The 20,480-nt window shown below is 39.3% G+C and overlaps 1 protein-coding gene across 4 annotated transcripts in view; it reads right to left on the bottom strand.

Annotated features, from left to right (window-relative positions):
• CNGA3 (cyclic nucleotide gated channel subunit alpha 3) overlaps positions 1-20,133 on the bottom strand; it is a 29,985-nt gene extending 9,852 nt beyond the window's left edge. Inside the window, exons 1-5 of one of the 4 annotated variants that reach the window (XM_027718145.2) lie at positions 19,959-20,133; positions 10,664-10,795; positions 7,317-7,433; positions 5,702-5,881; positions 4,046-4,099 (exon numbers count right to left, since the gene is read on the bottom strand). In XM_027718145.2, the coding sequence (XP_027573946.1) occupies positions 4,046-4,099; positions 5,702-5,881; positions 7,317-7,433; positions 10,664-10,764 (452 nt within the window). In that variant the 5' untranslated portion in view covers positions 10,765-10,795; positions 19,959-20,133. The remainder of the gene's footprint in view (positions 1-4,045; positions 4,100-5,701; positions 5,882-7,316; positions 7,434-10,663; positions 10,796-19,958) is intronic. The other 3 variants (XM_027718143.2, XM_039390577.1, XM_027718144.2) reach the window with 3 other exon arrangements.
• Between the last annotated feature and the right edge of the window lie 347 nt (positions 20,134-20,480).

Genomic DNA, 20,480 nt, shown 5'->3' with positions numbered 1-20,480 from the left:
TCAGACATCAGTGTACCAGGATGATTTTAAGTAAAGGCTCTCAATTTGTTTCATTCTTTAGAACCCAGACATTTAAAAAGAAATCTATCAAATGATGACAAAACTTGAAATGGCTTAACAAACTGTCAACATTCTTTGCATAGCTAAAACCTCACTGTGACTGAAGCTTTAATAGTAATTAAACAAAATGATGCTCAATTTCCTCTCATGGTTCTTTGAAATCAGCAAAGCTATAATTAATTAATTACCTCTGGTTTTAACAATTGCCTAGAAGAGTTCCAGACAATACCTGAACAAAATCAGCAAATGTAGAGAAGTGTGTCTCACTTAACTATACAGTAGTCATTTTATAAATGCTTTATAGTCAACATGATTAAGCCATCCTATTTTAGTTGCATGTAAGAGATAGAGATCTACTATATCTATGAGATATTCCATGTGGCATAGTCCATGAGTCCACAAGATGACTTGTGCTCCAAAAGGATTTCTTTGCTTTCCATCAACTGTAATAGAAGAACGGGTTGCCCGGCTCAGATGCAAGTGTCTGTGGTTGGTCAGAGGAGCTGTGCTCAAATTGCTCTGCCCATTTTCCATTGCCACAGTATTCAAAGGCTGAGCATTAAGCATGAAGTTCCAACCTTTCCTAAAATCAATGGGAATTTTGCCTAGACTTGATGGAATCATGATAGTCTCCAAGTTAATTAATCATTTTCCATTCAATAAAGTAAAATAGGGACCATTTAACACGATATATTCTAACATTCCAAAGTATCCAGCACTGACTCAGGCTTCAAAATTTAACTCCGAACATGGATTTTCATACTGTTCAAGCTCATTAGAATGTGATAAGCCAGATATAAAGACAGTTCAATACTCTTCTGTTCAGACAAACCTAAGAATGGGGCAAGTCAGATCTATGTTAACTTATAGCAGATAGGTCCACAAATCCTTTTCAAAACTGCAGAAAGTTAACATCTCTCTTAAGATTCTGCCAATACATAATCTTAAAGCTAAATTTTTTACATGCCTTGGTCAAGAATCATGTAATGCATTGCCTGAGATCTCCTTTTTATCTGAAATTTGTCTAGTCCTTGAAGAAGAAAGTGTCCCCATTAGACAGAAAAGCCTAAAACTGTTCCTAACACTACAGTATATGTGGATAATGCATATTTAAACATAACTCCCCACAGATAATATCTGGTTTGGATGAAAGCCAGGGACTCTAGCTCCCATGGGAGCTTCATGTTCTCTGAACTGCCGAGACTGGGTCTGAGTCTCCCTTTGCACCGGTGTCAAGAAAGGATACATTAGTTCAATGACAGCCACATCCCACAGCAAAGGCAGAGTATGGAATAACAGGTGAAAAACAGGACTTGTGCTTTTCACGCATACCTGCTCATACCGCTCAGATCAGAAAGGTCTAGTCTGTGAATGGCAGTCATGTCTAGGAATGTGCTTGTTACAGGGAGAAAGAAGCACTCCAAAGGAGAAGACAACAGTCACCAATTTTAAGATAGTAGCAGCTTTCACCTGTTAGCAATGAGCACCTGTTCTAATTCTTACCCTTAGACATTTCCATAGTGATGGAGCAACACAGTGTGATTTGGAAAGCCCAGGCTCGTTTGGCAAAAAAATGCTGAGATCCTACACTTCGCCACATCCAGGGAAATATCTACCAAGCTGACCAACACCACTGAAACTTTAAAAATTATACACTGCAAGGGAGTACGACTGGAGAAAAAAGAACCTTTACCTTGACTGATCTTCTATTTAAGTATGCATCTCAAATCAAAGAAACAGCTTTTCATTTACCAAGGCTGCTTCTTACACAGCAGTGGGAACTGCTGCTCAAGTATCTATTTCTCTGCTTACTGACTGCCCTGGACTTTATGGCTTCATTTTCAAATCTGGCCCCAAAACTCCTTCCCGTTTAAAAAACATGTCAGGATTTCACTGCAGATTACTATAAATGGTGTCTGATCTTAAAGGCAATTCACAGTTGCTGTTATCAACATCAATGTAGCTCCTCAAGATTTCAAATGTCTGTCATTCTTACCAAAAGTTATAAGTAAACAGAATTTGCAAAGGGTAGGGCTATACATTTGTGGATCTTGTTATGCAGGGAAAAGTAGGTTGAGATAGAGAATCAATCAAAAAGTCTTGGTGGTGGTGAACTTTGGAGGGAATATTTTGACCATTCCAGCTCCCTCCTATGTTTATGGTTTATTTTTAAAAAGTGAAAAAACATTATTTTACACAGCATCTCATGCCAATAATTACTTTTCTCTGGCCTGAGATCTTCTACAAACTCATCTGTCCACTACAGGTATCTTTCATAATTGAGTTTCTTCCATTTATGTGGCCTCTGTGCATCTTTCTATTGTCATACCTCCCACCTTACCACACTCCCACCTATTTGCAGTCTGCCCATGGAAGTCACTCGGACAAAAAGATTGGTCATAATCTAAGACTTGAAAGCATCACCAACAGTTCCCCAAGACCTGGCACACTTAGGTCTTTAACATAATAAAAAACATAAAGCTTAAAAAAGACATTCATTTTTCTTTATCAGTGCCACTGAGGAAACTGGAACGCAGTAACTAATAAAACAGTTGTTTGTGTCTGCCATTTTTGACCCCAACAGAGCAGCATCCATTCTGTGTTTCCGCAGTTTTAGACTTGGAAAACATCTTCGTCAGCCTCATAAAAACGCTGTCACAGTCTTTGAATTAGTCAAATATTTGCATTTCTCATGTGTCAAGTACTTTGAAAATCAAGTATATTTCAGACTGTCGGGCAGGTAGACAGACAGGTATTGTATTTATTTAAAAATGACGAAAAATTGGAAGGATGAAAGTCTTGCCCAAGGTACATGAGTCATTGTCAGAAACAGAGAAAGACAGAAGTATTTCCATCCTAATCAATCCTTTGGGCCCCATCTAGGAGGCTAGGCTGCAGGCTTATAGCACTTCTTTTATACCAGTCTGAATAAAAATCTACACATTTCTCTCACTGTTCACTGCACACAGATTTTCCTTTTTAATAAAAGTTATGCAAACAAAACCAAAAAGTTGCTCTAGGAGGAGGAAAACTTCTTGTCCACGTATGTGCACAAAGGTTTTGCAGCATCATTTAAAATGTACAGTTTGAACTTGCCCATGACAAAATTATTTCGAGAAAATAAACCCCAAGAGTTTTCTAAAAGTATTTCTGACACAATCAGAAGCTGTCTTGATTAATTTTTTTTTGCTTTCATTTGGAAAACAATGAAAAAAATTTACTATCATGCGTGAGAACAGATCTGCTGCTGGATACTAAAGAGCAGATATGTCCTCCAACAGCTGAGCAAGAAACAAACATTGGTGTTGGGTGATTTTAAATTACAGGAGCTCGTCACACTGTTCAATAAATTTCTCTTTGGTGTAACACTGTGAAATAGCTTGTCAATTATATAAAACAGACAAAAGGACAGCTTCTGTTAGAGTTTCTGTTACAATACCAGCCTTAATATGGTGCCTTTCACTCTCTCTAAAACAACAATATCTGCTGAACTGAAACACACTTTAAAAGGATGCACACACAAGTGTTTTCTTGGTACCCTGACCAGTATCCACGTCTCATTTGACAATCTGAAATTTTTGGGGCACTTGATTTGCAAAAAGGGACCAGTATGTTAAAAGAGGAAAATCACTATTAGAAAACTAATACATGAATCTCATTTAAAAACTGAAGAATTAATAAATCAATTGGTGATGCAGTAAAATCAGCCAGCTGAACTACAGGAGGTAGCGACTGAGTTCTTGATCAAATTCAGTCCTTGAGAGGAAATGGTAACTTCAGACAAAAAGGAGTTCACAGGGAGCAGGAAGAATGTTTTTCATACTAAGAAAACTAGACCTTTCTCTATAATAAAACTATATTCCTAGGAAAGGCTTAGCGAGAGCTAAGGAGTAACTACAGTAACTACAAATGTTACTAGGCTGGAAAGGGAAAAAGACAAGGTGCCAGTAGTATAGAAAGATGTTTGGCAGTTATCAGTACTTACTCTTCATTGGTGTTGTTGCTATAGTTGACATTAAATCTGGCCAAAGGCCAGTGACTGAAAGCAAGTTAAATAAAACACATTAAAGAGTGTAAAGACTGTTGGTATTTCATGCACGTGTTCACAGACATGACAGACTAATTTACTAGCACCTCACATATGCACTGATAAGATTAGGAAGGTCAACTTTGACTGCTGTGATAAGCCTCTTTGCATAACTGCTTCAAGGCACCAGTTTCTCTTTACCATGTGCTTCGCATACCCATTTGTGACCACATTTGATGCCTGAAGCTTGTTCTTAGGTGTATCAGTGCATGGCAATATGCACCTCACTATTTTTAGCCTTTTACTCATGGGGCTGCTATTTTAAGCTTTCTTCAGTCCTTTCAACTCATCTTCACGAATGCAGCGTCAAGGCTTGTGGCTAAGTAATGAGCACACCTACCACTGCTGCAGAATTAAGCCTTCAGGATATAACAACTGGGAGTTACTGTCAAGCAGCAACAATGTAAAACTGAGAAGGCAAGGATGGATACTCTCGAATTCACTTTGAATAGCCTCATGTAGAGGTCTGTTGGCCCAGGATCAATGCTGTCCTCTCTAATTACTTCAAATCTGAAGTTGCTGCTGATCATTTGCTACCGATCCAGACATCAGAGAAATGAGACAATAGTCAGGCTAATTCAATACGTGCTTTTGAGCTGAATTTCCAAGGAGCAGATCAAGTGAAGATAATAAGGCTGTGCTGGACCACAATAAATCAAGGTAACCTGTACCATGCATAGCCTTTCAAAGATTTTTGCTTTAATCTGAATGACTAGCTGAGATTTTGAAACAAATTGTCTTATTACTTGCTTACCTACCAATCTTTAACTATGCAGAAAAAAAACAAATTTAAAAAATGGGAGTCTCTGCTTCAAAGCATAATAAACAGAAAGTCAGATTTTGTTTTGGGACTTCATTTTTGCCTCTTCTACCTGGAGTTAAACTTAAAACACTGTATCATATGTCTATAAAGCAATAATAATCCAGCAAGTCAAAAAACATAAAGTTTTCTCTTGCAAGCCTCTGTTGCTCTATTGGAAAAAAAAATTAAGATAACTCTGAACCTGTCTTTCATACCAAAGAATGAGTATGCAGTAATAAGTGAAGTCAGTAGCCAAAAGATTTTGTCATTTCTGCATCAGAAGCCTTCTGTAACGTTAGCAGATGAATTCCTGAGTAGGTATAACAACACAACTGCTTGTTTGAAGTTTCCTAATACTTGCAGATAATGTGCATTAATATTAATGTCCTGAAAAGCCATAGCTAGCAATATTCTGGATTCTTGAAATAAAAATCACATTCATCCTCAGTAGAGATGAGTTTAGCAACATCAAGTTGCACAGCTTGCCTATGATAAAATTCCAGTTCTGAGAAGTCATTCTGCCTGAAGCAGTATGACCAGAATCCTTTACTTCAAGATCTCTGCCACAGTGCATTTGAGGGGGAAAGAGAAAGTCTGCTGAAAGCTGTAATACTTCAGTTATATGAAGATTCCCAGGCAGCATTTCCCATGCTAAGCTCCTTACCCTCTTCTTAAAATAAAACTTAGATCCTAATTACCAAGAAAATACCATAACCTCAGTCATCTTCATTTAAAGTATAAACACATCTTACCTGTTTACTGCCCCAGGCCGCTCACGGCTACCCAGAAAGGAGCGGATGTTACTTTGCCTACTGGACACCTCTACGAGCTCCGGCCCTCTGATACGTTCCAGGAAAGAATCAGGCCTTTGGTCTTCATGATGCAAATGTCTTGTGGCCCATGACCTTACGGATAAGACAAATCGTGACAGCCTGCACGGAACAGACACACAAAATTGACTGAACCAGACAAGAACATAAGATGCCTTAAAACATTCTCACAAACAGCAGCCCAGGAGGATTTTTCTCCACTTCTCCACCTGCCATGAAATTAAACTTGATGGATCAACTGTAAACCCAGTCACTTCCCTCAATTTCATACATTATCTTTTGCAGTGGATCACAAAAATATCTCACACATTAGTTCCTAGTCCACAGTATCAGCATTGCAGGAGCAATACAATATTCTTGTCAATGAGGGCCTTTCCATCTCAATGTGAGATACTCAATGAAGTCCATCAGATGCACTTGTTTTAGGTCTTTGAGAATTTGCAGTCAGGAGTCATGTTATGATACCATAACATTTAAATTGCTTAGCATTTATGTTTTCATCAGAAACTGCCTTGTATATTCAGAGCATACCTAACGGTAGCCAGACACACGTAATTCAAACTATTCTGAAAAAGGGTAAACAATATAAAGACTAAAAAGGAAGTTCTCAGTATGAATTTAAATATTCATGTGTTTTATGTTTACACAAAATGCACACCTATAAACATTTTTCATCTAAACTCAACTTTTTGCACACTTTTTAATCTACACATGGTGGCGTCGCTATCTGACAACCAGAGAAGTTTATTTTCCCCATACAAAAGGCTTAAGTGTAAACAACACTCTTTAAATGACCTTAGCTTTGTAAAAATTTTTTTCTTTGCTCTTTGGAATACACTGTGCTTAAACTGAGCATGGTCTGTATTGTGTGTAATAATGGTATCCAAAGGCAGAGCTCTGCAGTCTCAGACAGAAATATTTAAAGCAGACACAATAAGTTTTTGAAGCTCCACTTTAGGTTTATGTTTAAGTCCTGGTAATGTGAACAGTTTAAGCCAATGGTTGACTTCAATTTTGCTGACTAAGGTTCCAAATCCATTATAAACACAATTGGATTCTAAAAACTGAGAGAAACTCTTGCACTGTCAACACAAGATCCCCTGTCTCCTCCCTTGCCAGAGCCCATCTACCAAAAGGGAACCATTGTTATGTTTTATTTGATAGTACAGTAACATTGCATCTGCTATCAGCCAGAATCAAACACTTACCCATTTACTTTACAGTTTGGCCTCACTTCATGCATTTCCACAGCATTCAACATATTTTCAGATTTGATTATGTAAAAATAATTTATTTTTTTATATTTGACAACTTCGTGTGGGCTTATTCAGCATCTCTCAGATTCTAAAATTTTTACTAGCAATAAGTGAAGAGTTGAGAATCAAGGTCAAAGGCAACCTCTGTTACTTCTTAATAGACTTTCTTCATCCATTTTCTTTGGAAAGTGATGGCTCTTCTTTCTTTGACTCCAAGTTGTGAGTGGTCTCTTTCAACAAATTAAATTTAATGCTGGAAGTTCTACTAGTCAGCATGTTACCTTGCCATTGCTCCCCTGCCTGTGAATGAGCTCGTCTGGGATTCAGACACATGTCTTCCCTCCACAGAAATGACTCCCTGCAGTTCTGAAGACGCATCCTCACACAGTGAATGGGTTCTGCAAAGGCAATTTTTTCTTTTAAGAATTCCATATAGCATTCACCAGACTTACCCCTAACCAGTTCTTTCCACCTACTACATCAGGAAACAGGGCAGCAAATTGCCTTCTTAGTAACACAGCATATGTTTGATAACCCTATGTTCCGACTTTTCTGGAGCCATCCAACGTGAATTAAAGTCAGGGGAGGCTCTGCCATACATTCCAGCAAGCTCAGAAGCTAGAGACTATTCATGAGCACTTGAAAAAATAGCATTTGAGAAAAAGAGATGAAAATTTAGCCTCATCTTTCAGTAACAGAGTTTTGAAATTCCGGACTTTATGAGGGTTCACTCTGAATTTTTTTTTAGTACTCCTAAGATTTTCTCTATGTTTTCCAGTCTTTTGTATTCACTTTTACAAGACTTTATCACGACCACTAAGGATCTTTTTTTCCCCCTTTGTAATGCAGACATGGACTCTCACATGAGTCTGTTCATCTGTATTGCCAGGAAAATATTGACTATAATGATAGTTGCAGTATCTTCAAAAGAACTGGCAACAGCATTTTCAATGCCCACAAAAAGATAATTAGCAGCTCAGTTTTGTGGGGTGCACTCACAGTTGAGAAACTGACAAACATAGAATTAAAATTTTATTATTTCTACACAAAGAATACTAAAATAGATCCTGAAAGTCCCAGGATTCTCAACTTGTTAACTGTTTTCTACTTCTCTTCTAATTACAAAACACCAGTAGACACTGCCTAGTACTGAAATACTTTTATAACCTAGTTCATGTTGTCAGTGCTGAGAGTATTGTGGCTGCCAAAGTTAACATGGCTTCTAGGGGAAAATCAATGAACTCATGGAATAGAAATTCATTATGGATTACCAGATACACAGAGCCTGCATTCATCTCAAGAAGTCTCTTGAGCTAGATGTAGTAGAGTTTGCCCACCTTTTTTACTATTTCCTAGAGCACTGGCCTACAGACCTGTTGGCAAAAGGATGCTGGACTAGTCCGTCTTTTAGACTGCACTACCATGGCTATTTTTAAGTACTTCCATTCCTGTTTACAGACAAATATACATTTTGTGTGATCTTAGCAATAAGTTCTAATACTGCTGCTGGGCAGTGCCTAATAAGTATCTAAGTTCTCATTATAGTCAGTGGCTATCTGCGGCTTGATTCAGCTGCCTCAATATAGGAGTCTAGTACCATTTGGAATACTTCAAAATACTTTATCAGACCTCTCCAGAGCACACAGGTCTCTCCTCACATCCACTAGCACCACCTAAACGCTTCAAATACCCTATGGTATCTCAAATAGCATTAGATGCCTATTTTAGTCAACTAAATACCTCTCTCATAATCAACAGAGCCAAATGAGCCTGAAGAGTTATTCAGCTCCAGGGTAAGCTGAACAGTTTCCCAGGTGCTGCTGACTGTGAGTACTGACTACATCTCCACTCATGACAGCAGGAACATAGACACCTTCTCACACAAAGGCACTGAAATCCAGATGTCTACAGGGCCCAGCTGAACCCCAACTTTTAGACAGGCAATCTGTGTCTATAGACTATTGTGCTGCCTCTCCTATTTGAGCTGTTTCTCTGCAGAGGCCGGATTTTTAAAATGGAGATTCATTTGTTATTTTTTGTTTTGTCAATTTTTTATTTTAACAAAATGAACCAACTTTATAACACGCTACAGAACTAAAAATATGGGCACAAGAATCACTTACTCCTGCATATATGAGAATGACAGCTTAAAGATCAGGAGCAGCTCTCTGTTAACTATTGCAGTGAATTCTTTTTCTTGATAATGCCTCATTTCATAGCAGAAAAGGGCTTAAGCACATCCTTAGCATTAGGCATAAATTTAACACCCACTAACTTTAGTGAGAACTAAGTAATGTGTTTAATTGCTTTGCTGAACTATAGCCAACAGGAGCTGAAGGAAGACAATGGCAAAGAAGAAACATATTTCAGTCCCTTTATCTGTCAAAAGCAAGACATTGCCTCTGAAATTGCAGATGACCAAAGAGATTCAATCCTACAGTTAAACCTTTATGACCCCACTCTCACATCCCCATCACTAATTCCATTTGTGAGCTGCCAATCACTGATATCTCTGCAACTAGGACATAAAAAAAAAGGAAAGAAAGATGCTTATTTCAGTGTTTTCCCTGTTTCTGAGATATCACTGTAAACAGAGACAAAGGGACATGGCTCTTCCAAATCTAAATAAGTCAAGCAAGACATACTGTGCAGAATAGAAGCAGCTCCATTTTCCCTAGTATAGGTACACTCACATGACAAAAGGTATCATGTAAGCAAAGCAAAAAGGAAAAAAGAACCAATTCAAACAGGGCAGGAATCACATCCATACTAGACACTAGGGGCATGCAATTCAAAAATCCTCATAAAGCAGGCAGTCCTATCAGCCCAGCAGGAGTTTGAGTGCTCCAGTCTGGGTATACGTTTGAACAGGAAGAAACACTCTGACAAGGTCCACATAGATGAGGTGGTTGACTGTAACAAGACAAAAGCAGAACATTTTTTCCAGCCTGTACAAATGCTGTGGATCATCAGACACCTTCCTGCACGCCCAGCAGAGTTTGCCCAGTTTAGAGAAATGACTGGTACTGTGCAAAATGTAAGTGCAAGCTCACTGGCACAGTTTAAACAGCCGCTTTAAAACTATTAAAACACGAAGGCAAATGTAAAGGAACTATTACATTTCCTCTGTACAGTGATGGACTCTGAAAATCCAATACAAAAATGTTGATATTCTTTATACATCACATATGTTCCCTATCATATGAACTAGGCAATTTGCAGAGGCTACATTTAAAAAAACTTCCCAAGGCTTTTCACTGGTGCTGAAAGGATCTTTTTTTTTCCAGCAAATTCCAAATACTCTGTCGGGAGCACACACCCTGCTATCTGTGTGGTGACTTCAGAAAGATGTTTCTCCTCAACAAGTTAGTATAATTTCAAGTGAGGTGAAAATGGGCTTTATTCCTGAGGTAGTACAGCTTCTGGTTCCAAAACTGCAAGCTGTGGCAACCTCCCTGCATCTGTCTCTTCGGTACTTTGGATATAGGTTGCTAAGTCAGTTCAGTGCACAGGGTCAACAAGATGACACAACGTTGCCATAACTCTAGCTCCTATTCCTCGTGCTAGAGGAGTTCCACAAATTATGCAGCAATCTGTCCTCTTGACTCTGATGAAAGGAATGTATTACCTGATATAGCCATTTTCAATCCTTTCAATATCTTCATCAGTAGTTCTGACAGACAGTCTGTGCATACCAGGGTAGGAGTGCTGGGTGTTGATTTTTGCCATTTTGCTTTACATATCAACATCTAAATGACAGCTGAAATGGGAAAAAAAATATGAAGACTGCGAAAGAAATGTGCTCAGTACTAAAAAGAGTGCTTTATTAAAACAGAAGAACAGTAAAAAGCAATTTCAACCATTTGAATAACAGCCAGTGATATTTACACATACATATGACATGTTTCTTGATTTACTTGTAGTAGATAGAAAAAAAAAAAAGTGCTAGTAAAAGTGTAACAAAGAAGATTCATCATGACCTAAAAAAAGGGTTACATGACACCGTATTCTTTTAAGTCTCTGGGCTTTATGAATACCTACACTGTCATAATTATTATCCATTGAAATTGCATACAAAATCTCATTAAAAAAAGATTACAGTTAGAAAGTCAACCAAAAATCGCTAGATAATACATGTGTTAGGACAACCCATTCCATTCTACATTGATTCCCTTGTGCTAATTTTATCTATTTTGTGACTAAACTGTTTATTCCAAAAATACATATTAACCAAGCAGATAACTAATGAAACCTACCCCTCAGCTTATTATACACCATGCAGTAATTCTATATTATTAAAACTCTGCACTAAACATATACTCAGATTTTTTATTATACTGCTTCAAGACAATCTCTGTTAAGATATTTAGCTGCTCACCTCCTACAAGTTTTAGGATATTGATCTGAATCCCTTTCCAGATTTGACCTTCAATGCCTTTCCAAATTCAAATCACATCTATCCTCACAAAACAAGTTTTAAGGCTCAAGAGAAGTGTCTTATAAATAAGGAACTAAGAGACTTTCAGTGAAAGCTTTGAATTTTTAAAACAGAAAAATTTAAGTTTTGAAACTCCCTTCAGGAAACTTTTTTGTTTGAGATATGACTAGAATGAAATTCTCTTAGGATCAGTTAACTCCCTCAGACTACCTACTGTCTCTTTTTCACCTGAAATCCTCTGTCTCACTGACTACACAATATTCACCTTAAGAGGAAATGAAACACAGATCTTTCAGAAACTAACTTTCTGTCCCAAATTATTCCTGAAGTAAAGCTCATAATCCATGATTAGAACTATGTTATGTATCCACTTTCTTAAAAAATAGACACCCAACTTACCCTGAACTCAACTTCCAGACAACTAAAGAAAATCACATACAACTTTTAAAATTATTTAATATTTTTCAAAATATAAAATAGGTTATTTTTTTATCCAGAAATAACAAAATTAGTCTAGAAATAGCACTTGCGTATCATTTAACACCTGAAATTTTGATTAGTATTTCCCATTACTAATTTTGCCTCAGTGTAAGTCAGTTAATGTCTGTGTCTCACCTTAAGCTGAGCCCTGTTCATGTTGGTTAACTGAAGTTTTACTGGAGAAAAATGGGCATTTTTATTACACATCGATATAAAAAATTGAGTTCTCCCAACCCAGCCTCAGATTGGAATGTTCACTCAGAAGAATTAATTTCTAAAGTGCAGATAATTTATGCTAAAAACATAACTCAAGGTTTTAAAAGCTTGGTGGTGGGAAAAGAAGAATGATTCATAAGTAACAAAGCATTAACCTTTTTTCTAAAGATGTATTTTCAGCACAAAGTTAGTACTGAGTTAAGATCTTGATGACCTAACACAACAGTAACACTCATCAGTTCTGATGATTCACAATCAGATTGATGTCTACCTCTGGCAGTTCTTAAGCAAGGGTCACCTGGTTTATAATATCCAACAAATAAATAACTCTGCTAAAACACTAAAACTGTTGAAACAATAAAATCATGATTTAATAAAACCCTTCTGAAGTCTTGGGACGATGTCGATAATTTGTTACCAACAACGTGTATTCTCTCACTGAGAAGATGCATTGCCCCTGCATCTGGAGATTAGTGAACAATGCCTTTCTGTATTTCAAATGCTGTAGGTGTGAATATGGATTTCCAGACACTTGTGCATCAGCTCCCGAAAGTTTGGTTAAAAAAACATTAAGTATAGTATTTCTTTAAACTTAAAACTGAAATGGCTTCTCTAGATGTTACTAATCTCCTGAAATTAGATATTACTAGTCTGGACTTAAACACTATTAATAGATACTGGAATTAGATATTCCAAATCTCCTCGAAAGGCTTGAGTATGCCAGTGGAACCGCTGAATACAGGAAACACTCGTAAACCTCATTTAGACTTCCAAAAACTATGCCACTAAAGAAACAAAACAAGTCATAGGATATGAAGCCAAATACTATTTTGGATTAAAAATGAGAAGACAGAAAGCAATAACAGGATTAAACAGCCCCCCTCACCACTGCAGAAGTTTAAGAACAGTATTCCTCAGAGCTCCACAGGAAAATCTGTCATTAATGATGCTGACGAAAAGAAGGAGTGGTGATACAAGAAGATCTCAGTATGGCAAAAAATACTATAGGCAGGAGTAACAAAAGGATGCAAGGAACTTCAGGGTGACCCCCAACAACTATATCAATTTCTCAATTTGTTGACAAGTGATGTGCAACATAGGCAAATGGAAACCAATGAACACAGGTGAACAGCATGTAAGCTACTGCCTTACATGCTTCCAAATGGGCCATATGCTCTCAGAAAGGGAACCTGAGAGTAGTTTTAGATTAAGTATTAGAAAGAAATTCTTCACTATGATGGTGGTGAAACACTGGAACAGGTTGCCCAGAGCAGCTGTGGATGCCACATCCCTGGAAGTGTTCAAGGCTGGGTTAGATGGGGCTGGGACCAATTTGGTCTAGTGGAAGGTGTCCCTGCCCATGGCAGGGGAGTTGGAACTACATGGTCCTTAAGGTCCCTTTCAACTCAGACCATCCTATGAACTTATGATACATGTACAGCTCACTGCAGGCTTGCTGATGCAATAACTGACAATATATACATGGAAAATGTTAATGACACAAAGAACACTAAAACTGTTCCACAAAACAACAGTGCAGACTTATTTAGAACACTATTAGTCCTTCTCTTGAACAGAAAGATAAAGCAGCATAAAAGCATGGCAAGAAAGATTAAGGACATAGAGAAGGGAGAGAAATAAAAATGGTCTTGCTCACCCTAGAAAGATGAAGAATAAAATAAAATTATGTAGGTAAAATTGGAGCTCATTTCAGATCCGTTACAATAATTTCAGCTGTAAAGTTCACACTCAATATACAATGTGTTCTGAACTCTTATTCTACACTATACTGGAGGAAAGGAGGAGGGGAACATTTCACGGAAATACAACTCTACTATTAAGCAATAAAATACAATCATGCATTTTTGGAAGGAGGTAGGGACAGTGGATGAAGGTGTGTTTTGTGTGCCCAGTTGTGGTGGAGGGAAACTGAACACAGGACTGATAGAAATAAATAATGCAGCAATTTGAGTACAGAGCGGGTGGTGAGACCTCCTGAAGTAACATGGTTTGGCACTGCATAAAGCCCATAAAATTCTGACAAATTACTGGTTATCTGATAAAGGAGAAATATTTGTTCTTTCTAGGCCTCCAAGAATCCTAATGATAAATGTGTTCAGTGGTCTAGGGAGGAGATCAGCATTTCAACATTGGATCCAAAATCTGGCAAGTGACTGACTAGGGAGCAGCTTATCATGAGCTATCAGGAGGAACCAGCAGGAAAGTCCTGAAGAGCCGTCAGGCTCCGCAAACACCTTTTGCAGGGCCAGAGAGAGACAGTTCCAATTGTCTGGGATCTGCAGTTCCAAAATTGCTACTAAATACTGGTTCTTATCAGGGAGTTTTAAGAAGTGAGCAGAGCTCAGCTTTGTATTTAAAAACATAGTTGATACAGTAGTGTGGTGGGTTGGTCTTGGCTGGCTGCCAGATGCCAACCCAGCTGCTCTCTCACTGCCCCTCCTCAGCAGTCCAGCAGGAAAAAGTAAGATGTGAAAGCTCATGGGCAGAGGAGAAGGACGGGAATATCACTTAGCAATTATCATCACAGGCAAAACAGGCTCAAATTGGGGAAAATTCAATTAACTTATTGCAAATTAAAATACAGTTGGATGGTGAGAAACAAAACCAACTCTATCCTTCATTTTTTCCCCAAATTCAGCTTCACCCCTACATTCCCAACTCCTCAACCTCCTCCACCCTACCCAGCAGCACAGTGGGTGGGGAATGAGGGGTTGCAGTCAGTCCATAATGTTTCCTCACTGCCACTTCTTCCTTCTCACACTGCCCCTGCTCCAGTGTGGGTCCCTGCTGCAGGCTGCAGTCCTTCACAAACTGCCCCAGTGTGGGTCCTCCATGGGCCACAGTTCCTGGTAGGAGAACCTGTTCACACATGGGCTCCTCTTCACTGGCTGCAGTTTCCTTCAGGAAACTGTAGGGTCCTCCACAGTGGATGTCTGCTCCAGTATGGTCCCCTCCATGGGCTGCAGGGGAATCTCTGCTCCAGTATGGTCCCCTCCATGGGCTGCAGGGGAATCTCTGCTCCAGTGCCTAGAACAACACTTCTGCTCCTTCTTCTTCTCTGACCTTGGTGTCTGCAGAGCTGTTTTTCGCCCTTTTTTCCTCCCCTCATTCCCAACACACTGTTTTCGTAGCATTATACTCATTCTTAAGTGCTTTTCCCCAGAGTGCCACCATCTTGGCTGCAGGGGATCAGCTGGAGACATCTGTGTCCAGCACAGGCAGCCCTGGCTGCTCCTCAGAGAGGGCCCCACAGCACCCTGCCAGCCCCTGGGGGCCTGCACCCACCACAGGTTGGTATTTGCCTTCTATAAAATCTCTATTATCTCGTAACTACACTCTCTACTCTGAATATTTAAAGGTAGTAATTACATTGAGAGTAAAACTTGATTACCTAAAGGCTGACAAGCCTGATAAATCCACATTAGGTCCTCAGAACAGGTATTTAGCCTACAAGCAACTGAACAAGAGAAACAGAGAGACAAACAGAAGGATAGTTCTCTGACCCTCAATCTAGTCATCCAGCAAAATAAAACTTAGCTGAAACCCTCCTAGCTCTTGAAAGATTGACATCTTTACCAATGCCTTAAGCAGAATTTTAACATGCTTTCTCACTTAGTCTTTCTGTCCTTGCTACCAATTGTACTAACCTGAAAAAGATGAATAATAAATAATTGCACACTCAAGAATATTGCTTTTCAGTACTTAAATCACTGAGACTGAAACTAGAGCTAAATGACAAAGATGTATTATTCTACTAAAAATGCAACAAATTATACATTACTGATAGCACTGCCTACTCCAAATGCAAATAGTTCATGTACTCTTTTATCCTCTTGGATTCAATAGAAACTGATGTTTTGTGTCAAATTATTTTATATGCACTGTCTGGTATAAAAGACCTGTTTTATCAAGACAGCAAGTTGTTTGACAACAAATATGAGTTCAAATAACATATGAAAACTTCAGATTCACATAAGCCTTTACTAGTTTTGAAAATCAGGTTCTACTTATCTCTTTAGAACCATATCTGTATAGACTTAGAACAAGAGGTATGAAGGCTGCAGTATCTAAATTTAAGGAGCTGTGCCATCCAGTGGATATCCTAAAGCAGGCATACAGAAATTCAGGTACCCAGGAACAAGGCTCTAAGAGGGGAGCTACATGTGCTAGCCAATATGAAAAGACTGAAGCTAAAATGGGAGACTGAAAATAACTGAGCATCTAACTCCAGGCCAAAAAGAGGTGGCACCCAACTGACAGACATTAACTCCCCTCTTTCTCAAATCTGTTCGCTCATGTGCAGCAAATTGTATTGTGCTGAGCAACTGCACCTCAAAAATGAGAAGCTTTTTGAGTCTGCTTCAAGTTAAGCAAGCCAAAACATTTTTACTCCTTTCTCCAGAGCCTGCTACCAATAGATTATGGGATATATTCACACATAACTCTCTCATGTGTTTTCAGTGCTCTGAGGACATATACTGGAGCAGCAGCAGGAATGTCTGTTTTCAGCACCCACGGCTATTTGGACACTGTCAAGGCCTCTGAGCAGCTTTTTGTCCTGTGTTTCAGACAATTTTGCACATACTCAGTAGGACAAAAACCCAGGCACACACTTTAATATTATAAATTATATAAAATTTAGGAAGTTGATGGCCATCAGCTAAGCCACCAAAATGAATTGTAGAGCTTGTCAAACATCTGTGAAAGAACTTTGAATTACTATAGTGTCCTTCTCAAGAGCATTGAGAGTTCACATTTGGGCTACTCTACTAGTTCCCCTTTGGGGCAGAATATGTTAATTCACCTTAACTTAATTCAAAATCATTAACCAACCAAGAATTAATACACCTGATACAAAATAAATGTAGTTGTTTATCAAGCAGTGATGGCAGATCAAGCTATTTATATTGCCACTTAATATTCTCAAAGCTTATTTATTTAGACGGAGGGAAAATATGACAGAATTCAAAAACCAGCTTTTCAAGGTGAAATATGTTTCACCATCACAAAGTAAAGGATGACCTTACATACAGTTTTGTAATGGATCTTATGTGTTTGTCTAGTTGGTAAAATACTGTAGTTCTTGAGGCTTTCAACATTTCATTTATTGCTATGGAAGCAGTAATAAGCTGCATAGGATCACTTACATCATTTCAGTTAAGACACGTTCTAAATCCTCACACAGCCGCTCAGGTTCAACCCTGCTAAGACTTCGGGATTTATTTCGGGATTTGACCTCCACCTACATGATCCTTGTTATATCACTTGGTAATAGTTGTAGCTCAGCTGTATATTCTGTATCTTGTGTATGTTACGTGTGACAGCCTGCAAGCTCCAATGATACGACCAGAACAGGCAACAAATGGACATCAAAGACTAGACACTGGATCTTTAAGTAACTACACGATGTGAAGACAAGGCACAACCACTTGGAGGTTTGTAAATTAACCCGCAGATAGGACTCTGGCATGTTGTCATGGACATCAACTTTGTATAAAGGCTACTAGATCAAACCCAAGGGGCTGAAAAAATAATCAGCAAGCTGCACCACCTTACCCTCATGAATCATTATGCATAATAGTTTGAATCAACAATTCTTAAATCCTAGGACCTCTTTTAAAAGCACACTTTTCAAATTTTATTACTCTCTGCTACAACATATTGCATTTACCACAGTCTGTGGGCACTGACATCTCCTGAAAATGAACATAGTTTACATGCATAGCCTAGTAGCCTCAGTACCAAAGATCTGTCAAATACCTTTTACAGGTACTCTATGATGTGCATATACTCCACACAACACTGCATATGCTTGTATGTAAAATTTAGAGTTTTAGAATGAAATGCACATGATTAGCCTTGCTCAGTTTGATGGCTGAGTCCCTGGCACCTTGTAGTACCAAAATAACCTTTAGAATAAATGGTTATTTGAACTGAGTTTCCCTTCTGTATTTATGAATCATTAGTAGTGCAGTTCAATTTTCTAAGATCTGCTAAACTTTTTTGCAGACCATTTTCTGTGAATTTATTATTTTTTTTAGACTGGAAACTATTTAAGAGAAACTAGCCATGAATATTGAACATAATGTTGTAAATTAAAACGCAGTAAATTACAAATTACAGCTGACTAGACAACCAAGCTACATCATATTGTTTCTGTTGCTGGTACGGGCTAACAAGATGCAGGTACTCAGTACCCATGTTTCTATACAGCAAATAAGCTCTGTGCAAGACTTCTGTAGCCACTGTCTGAAAATCACCAGTTCTGACAATGTCTCTGTCAGTGCATTCATTTACCAAGATAACTCTTAAAAGGGAACATAACAGGGGCATGAATACAGCTAAAACACAGCAAGTTTATACTTCTGGATGCATGTCTATAAAATATATATGTAAGTTTCCATGCATGCACCTGCGTACATGTGAATGTTACCCCTTCAAAGTCACTCCCTGCCCACATTACGTAAACCATTGGAGCTATTCCACTTGGCTAGGGAAGGAAAGCTTGAGAGGTAAATTCTGTCACGTTTCACAAGCAGTAACAAGACATTCGACAGAAGAGGATTTAAGAGATGCTAATGAAAAGAGATGGCAACATCAGAGAAGGCTGCAGGACAACATGCTGAACCAAAATGACTGAGCTTGGGTGCAAATTAGATGACAACGGCTGGGATACACAGAAGGCAAAGCTGAGAGATGCTAATATGGAAGGATGCTATATACCTTTCTAAAACTGATGTGCTCTTCCCTCAAGTTTTTCACTGCATGTTTACTATGACTACCCTTACTAATTAGACATCCATACAGTCCCATTATCATCTGCACCTGTATTTTTCTAATCAGATGGTTTTAGCATACATAAATCAAAGAAAATTACATAAACAAGATCAGAGGGGAAAAAACCTGGTAACTGAAGGTAAAGTTATGCTATTTCAAAACCTGTAACATCTAAAACTACACTTTACTTATTTGTAACAATGAAAATTACAGGTTTTAAATACAACGTTCCTCTAATACTTGCTTTGAATGCAACAATTATAAATCTGGAAAACAAAATACAGTTAAAAGTGTCCACACTCAACAGGTACCAACATTTACATTAACATCGTTTCTTCAGAGAACTGTAACGTTCAGGTCATTTTTTCTTGTCTTCTTTTGACTTTTTTCTCTCAGCAAGTGAGTGGACCTCTCATTAGAGAAAGACTCTGATTATAGTTATTATTGTATCTTGCGTATTCTTAGGCACACTATGGCCTGGATTACAGTACAGGAGTTTTGCAAAAGATGTCATATGGCTAGAACCAAGGTCAATTTATTGGAAGCACTGAGAATCACTGGAAAATTATTCCCTTTCACTACTTGCATTATTTGCTAGCATTTCCTTTATATAGGAAACAACATATACAAACAACCTCCCACTTACACCACAGCAACCAGAGAGCAGAGAAGTTAAGAGACACATCAATCAAACTGGCAAAATTAAGTATCGGTCAACAGGAATGGTGTAAGTGCCCCTCGGCCTCACTTTTGTATGGATTCGTGTCCTGAATCCAATTTGATTGTGAGTATGCAGAACTCTGTGTCAATTAACCAAATGAACACTTTCATTTAAAACTAACTAACTAAAGAAATAAATAAATATTGTAAGTTACGTTTTCATTTCAAGCTTCTGAGTTAAGGTTTGGAACTGAAGTCCGATGCAGGACACGATCCCGCTCTCACGGGCATGACAGAAAGGGAGGCTTACTGCCTCCTCTTCCAGACTCACCTGCCCACGCTTTCCTCCGCAGCACCCGAACTCTGGAGCTCCGTCCGACCGTCCGCCTGCCTGTGGGATGCGGATGCCCCGGGGCCACGATCCTCGAGCGACGCTGGCGGTCAGCGCTGCCCTTCCCGGCGCGGTTCCAGCGCGGAACCTTTCCCGGCCGCGGAGCCGGGCAGCCCCGGCAGCCCCGGCAGCCCCGGCAGCCCCGGCAGCCCCGGCAGCCCCGGCAGCGCAGCCCGGCCCGGCGCGGCCCGGCGGGGGCGGCGGGGCAGGGCAGGGCCCGCCGGGCCGCCCCTCCGCGCGGCGCGGGCGGATTACGGCCAGAGCCCGAGCGCCTAAACCCGGCTCACCGGGAAAAGCCGCTCGAAGGGCTTTGCGATCCTGTTAAGTTCTCGGAGAGGATCAAGACGTCAAAGCGGCTCGGCGGCGCCCCGGCACATTTCGTGCCACGCCGAGGAAAGTTGGGAGCCCGGCGCGGGTAGGGCAGGGCAGGGCCGGCCCGGGGCCGCTGGCGGAGCGAGGACC

This window comes from Pipra filicauda, unplaced genomic scaffold (assembly GCF_003945595.2).
Source record: "Pipra filicauda isolate LSUMZ 115617 unplaced genomic scaffold, ASM394559v2 scaffold83_size3615187_pilon, whole genome shotgun sequence".
Classification (NCBI taxonomy): Eukaryota; Metazoa; Chordata; class Aves; order Passeriformes; family Pipridae; genus Pipra; species Pipra filicauda.
The sequence above is the reverse complement of the archived record's forward strand: the minus strand, read 5'-3'. Positions and strand labels throughout refer to the sequence as shown.